At 42.8% G+C, this 5,239-nt stretch overlaps 1 protein-coding gene across 1 annotated transcript; it reads left to right on the top strand.

Moving 5' to 3' along the window:
• The first annotated feature begins 3,458 nt into the window (after positions 1–3,458).
• cox8a (cytochrome c oxidase subunit 8A) lies at positions 3,459–5,024 on the top strand. The gene is made up of 2 exons (XM_076273742.1): positions 3,459–3,619; positions 4,657–5,024. Exons 1-2 carry the CDS (start codon positions 3,500–3,502, stop codon positions 4,750–4,752), a joined length of 216 nt encoding a protein of 71 aa, XP_076129857.1. The 5' UTR covers positions 3,459–3,499; the 3' UTR covers positions 4,753–5,024.
• The last annotated feature ends 215 nt before the right edge of the window (positions 5,025–5,239 follow it).

Genomic DNA, 5,239 nt, shown 5'->3' with positions numbered 1-5,239 from the left:
CACTCCAGCCCTGATGGTCACATCCGGTCCACGGATGTGAAGGTCAGAGACCGCACCTACACCCGACCTGTCGCCCGGCTGGTGATTCTGCCAGCCCTTCCAGTCGGGGAAGAGAGTCGTCCCACTTGAGTAGCCTTTTCTTTGTTGCAAATGTACCACGTACATTTGGGGGCGGCTGTAGAAAAGGCTATGGACTTTTAGTTTGATAAGTAGTTTTCCCTGGTTAGTTAATGCATTTCCTGAGTTTAGCTTAATGACTCTTATTTTGACATCGCTAGTTTCAGGATATGACATCACGCTTTCCTCCATCTTTGTGTAGTTCAGATGCCATGATTCAGTTATACCTGACTTCAGAAAGTTTTCCCCTTTCATCTGAATTAATCCTTGTGTTTGTGTGCATAAATGACCAACGTAAGTGACCGAATATTGCAGTTTAGATAAAGTTAAGTTAGTATTGATGCATATTTGGTATATTTGTGAGTAATCCTGTAGTTATTTGGTAGATTGTGTCGAACCTGCCTAGATCACATGCTGCCAATGCAAATCCAGGTCATCTACCTCAGTTATGTGTATTAATGATTGGAATAGTGCTTAGTGTGGTGTGAAGAGATTAGTAACGCCACAGACAGCATCTGATTTATTGTATTTAGGATCACGCGAACACATAAACGCAGATCCAAACCTATGTATTGTAAATACTGAAGTTCAATAGAAGAAGTCAACTTTGCTCAAACCGCCTTGCGTCATCCTTTCCAACCAAACCCCCCATTCAACATCTTCAGGCCTTAAGTAGTGCTCTGGCTGACACTCCTTGATTGTGTTAAATGAAAACTGAACGGTGCAACCTAATAGTCTAATATACAGTCCAACCACCTGCTATCTCCCCTACAGTTACCAAGCTGGGATTCACGTTAACCTCATTAATGGAACGGAATTCTCAATAAAATTAGCAAGACTTATCGAAATAAGCCTGGTTTGGCCTTTAGCGAGGTTGATGAAATACCCCCTAGAGAGCAGAGCTCGCCCTCTGAGTCAACTTAACAACCCAGTTCTCAACCACTGTGCCTGTGTCAAGTACTTGCATGTCAGCAGCTGCTAAGGCTGGTCGCCTGTGATATTGACCTGAGATCTGATATCCATAATTGGCTTGGCCAGTGCAAGCCATGAGGAGCTGCCTCTTACAGAACTCTGCATGAAGGATTTCGACCATAGGGTTTTGACTGGTTTGTCCTATTTTTCAAATCCATTTTACAAAAGGACCCCACCACACCTCACCGCATAATGGAAGCGGTATAGATCTTCTGTTGGAGACAGAAAAACCTAATCGTCTGCAATGTACATTCACGCAACTCAGAAAGTACTGAAAAAAACAAGACTTTGGTAGTCTAGAAATCTAGACGCATAGCCTGACAAGCCCCACATTAAAATGTAGGGTCTGGGCACTCACCGTTTGCAGTGCTCAGTCCGAGGGGCGGGATAATCAGTTGTCTTTCAAATTCCCTCTGCACGCAATAGGACAGCGGCAGCGCTATGAGTCCCATGCGTTTCCCACCAGCGGAGCTAGTTGGCTAGTTCAAACGTTTGCCAACTTAATAAAAGCTTAACTCGTGTCACACTGTTCGCCAGCAGCAACATCCATCTTATTTGTTTTCAAGTAGCAGGGAATTTAAGCCAAACCGTTGCAACTCTGCCATCAATCATTATGTTAAGCCCACCTAACGACTCTATTCTATACACGATTTCATTGGCCTGATTAAGTTTCGATTTCTGGAGCTCACAAGCCAACGGAGAGTTGCTAGACTAGCCCTGGCAGCAAATGTAATTTGCTGCCGCTAGGGGCGCGTCTAGTAGATTTCTAGGCTAGACGCACCCTAGCGGCAGCAAATTACATTTGCTGCCAGGGCTAGTCTAGCAACTCTCCATTGGCTTGTGAGCTCGAAAAATTAAACTTCTATCAGCCCAATCAAATCGTGTATAGAGTCGTTAGGCGGGCTTAACATAATGATTGATGGCAGAGTTGCAACGGTTTGAATTCCCTGCTACTTGAAAACAAAGAAGATGGATGTTGCTGTTGGCCAACAGTGTGACACGAGTTAAGCTTGTTTTAAGTTGGCAAAAGTTTCAACTAGCCAACTAGCGTATGGGACTCAGCGCTGTCCTACGGCCTAGGCTACAGCTGTGTGCAAAATCTCATCATCACTGTGTCTTTCCATTCATTTCAAAATGTTCTTGTAAGATCCTGCTCAAAAGCAAATTGCACAGGGCCTACTGATAATATTGCAACATTGAATGTAGGCTATGTGATCGCTCGAAATGTTCTTTAAAGGGATATTCCACCATTTGGAGAATTACATTAATTTTCCACCTCCCCTAGAGTTAAACAATTGATTTTTACCTTTCTCCAGTTCATCCAGCCGTTCTCTGAGTCTGGCGATACCACTTTTAGCTTCAGCATATCATTGAATTGGATTAGACCATTAGCATTTCGCCTGCATCACATTTAAAAGTGACCAAGATTTCCAGTAATTTTCCTATTTAAAACTTGCCTCCTTTCAAGTTAAAAAAGTCTAATAATACCAACGGAAAATGAAAAGTGGCGATTTTCTAGGCTGATTTGACATGGAACTAGCCTATACGCTAGTCATTGTTATTGTTTTGTGCTACATGTAGCTTCTAGCTAAACGGCTGGAAAACAAATCGTTACATTGTATTGCACGCACAACCACGCAAGACCGTGCAATGCATGAATTGGTGACCGGATTGAAGCAGAAATGTAATCTAGTGTGTAAGAGCATTGCATCGACATTAAAATGACCAACACAGTACAAATGCAAAGAAAATACGTCATCTCATCTCAACTTGGCGCAGCCATGTTTGTCTTAAGGTCGGACTTCCACCTCGGGGTACCCTCAAGTACTCCGAGGTAAAGGGGGCGTGCCTGCTTGAAATGCCGCAAGAAAGCTGGGCAATTTACACTTTCCAACTCGGGCTACGGATTTACGAGTGTAATGGAAAGGGGTATATTTTCAGGTGCTGCATATCATTGTGCTGCTGCGCTCATGGTGTTCCTTAATTATTATGCTCTTGAAGGAGTTTTGCACCAAATATACCTTCATATCTTGACCCCCTGACAAAAAGGAACCAAAGCTTCCATCTTGGCAGCTTTGGGTACTTTTTGTAGGCGAACTTCAGAGGTCTATAATTCAAAATCCCCATGTTATGCCATATCCTGCTAACATTCGTTTTCCCGGGGTTTCTTTTTTTTAAAAGCTAAATCAAAGATCCTTAATTACTAGTTCCCGCTTGAACCCTCTCTGGCTAAATGTTAGCAGGTATATGTTATGCAGCGTTTTTGCATGGCAGCTTTTTTGTAGGCGAACTTAAGAGGTCTATATCAAACTACAACACCCACAATTCCCTCCGTACCCAGAATTCATCACAGCTTGCCCTTGTCTAGTAGAAGTTATCATTCTCTCACAACAGACCTTGCTTACCAGACATGTCGGGGATTTTAAGAGGACTTTCTACGGTACGCTCCGTACCTGTGGTGCGCAGTGTAACCATGTCTCAACGCGCCAATCTTGCCAACAGGGCAGCCAAAGACCCTCTTGGTCCAGCGGTATGTATATTTAAGGAATTAATCTGTGAAAGTTACGTAGCGGTAGCGTAGCGGCCTGGGCTCCGGTTGTGATAGCATGCTAATGTAACCTTAAGCCTTAACGTAACTATGATACGGTGTTAGCTGCACCATCTACGTTAACGTTATAACAGACTCATCAATACATTGATATGACGTCTTAACGTCGGATTGACAGTCTGTTGAATTTGGTACCTGCATTTCTGTTACACAATTGAATAATTATAATGTGTCCATCACGGTATATGTCATCGGTCATTTGAGCGATATCGAGGTTAGCTACTGACATGGTTAGCCATGGATAGCATATGGCTAGCAATGTTGCGACGGTTGACGCAATGGGAAGTAAAGGTCATTGACAGTGTAACGATAGTATCAACAACGACCATGCATTATCTTAAGTAGCAAGTGGAAAATCCCTACTATCAATATTAGCAGGAAAACCTAGTCTGTTTTTAATGAGGGTAACTTGATTGTACTTGAATGATGGGACTTGGAGGTATGTCTCCTTAGTGTGAAGCTAATGTTAAGCTAGTTCAGGGAAGTTAGCTTGCGAACGTGAGCTAAATCTTTATCATTCACGATTACTTATCACGTCAACTCTTTCCGCGGGCACTAGTGCCTAACGTTACATCAGCAACATTTGTGAGCATCAACACACTAGCGCAGAAATGGACCTTGGAGTAAGCCCCAACTACTAGTTTCTTTAAAAAATAGGATACGTGCACGGAGATAAGGTAACTCAGCGTTAACTCTTTTGAAAGAAGTGCACGTTAGCCATGTTAGGATGTGAGAGGAGGAATCACGAAGATGGAGAACACAACCATTAATCGTCTCGCATGGCTTCTTACAAGTTACTTCAGTTGGCCACCTTGAACATCAGTAGCACTAGTCAATGCTACTGACAAGTTGATGTATTTGGTGTGATGGAGGGGGAGTCATGCCAGTCACTGTCATACCAGAAATAAATTATAAATTTGCTCATAGACTCATCAATATGTGCTTGTGTTCTTGTGTAGGAGACGGCGATTGGCCTCACATTGTTCTCCCTCGCAATCCTGGGCCCGTCAGGCTGGATCTTGGCCAATCTGGAAAGTTACAAGAAGAAGGAATGATTGAGGGGTCCGGGCTGGCACGCAGGCGTCCTTCTGATTTCATTTCTTTACAACCCAACATGGGACCATCAACCCAACCACCTCTGATGTTAATGTGGATCAAATTTGGACTTTATCTACCTCCACCTCTAGCAGTTTACGTTCCTGTCACTCCAGTCTTCAAAACAGTCAAGAAAAATTCCTGCACAATTACTTGAGCTTGGTTTTATCTGCTTTTACTCCCTTAGGGGAGCCTGTTACAGCAACAATAAAACTGTATTTAAACATTTGAACAGTTGTTGGGTTGTCAGTCAAGAAGAAGGCTAAGGTGTGTTGCAGGCTCGGTGTATGTATCTATTCACCACCATGTCAAACACAAAGCCATGGTTATTATGTATCGAGATAATGTGGAGTGTTTTTTGGACAAATTTGCTTGATTATCATTTTTAAGTTTAATCAAACAACTGAAATTTCAGAGCTTGACTTTAATTACAAGACTAGAAAAGAA

Source organism: Alosa pseudoharengus, unplaced genomic scaffold, assembly GCF_046254945.1.
Source record: "Alosa pseudoharengus isolate Yale_2024_CS ecotype anadromous, Long Island Sound unplaced genomic scaffold, YU_APseudo_1.1 YU_APseudo_1.1_scf_8, whole genome shotgun sequence".
In the NCBI taxonomy this organism is placed as follows: Eukaryota; Metazoa; Chordata; class Actinopteri; order Clupeiformes; family Clupeidae; genus Alosa; species Alosa pseudoharengus.
Note: the sequence above shows the minus strand (reverse complement) of the source record. Positions and strands in the feature narration are given on the sequence as shown.

Excerpts from the sequence above, each read along its gene's own strand:
- cox8a (XM_076273742.1), top strand. The coding sequence starts at position 3,500 with ATGTCGGGGATTTTAAGAGGACTTTCTACGGTACGCTCCGTACCTGTG. Across the intron at positions 3,620-4,656 it reads AAGACCCTCTTGGTCCAGCG|GAGACGGCGATTGGCCTCAC; the intron begins GTATGTATATTT and ends GTTCTTGTGTAG.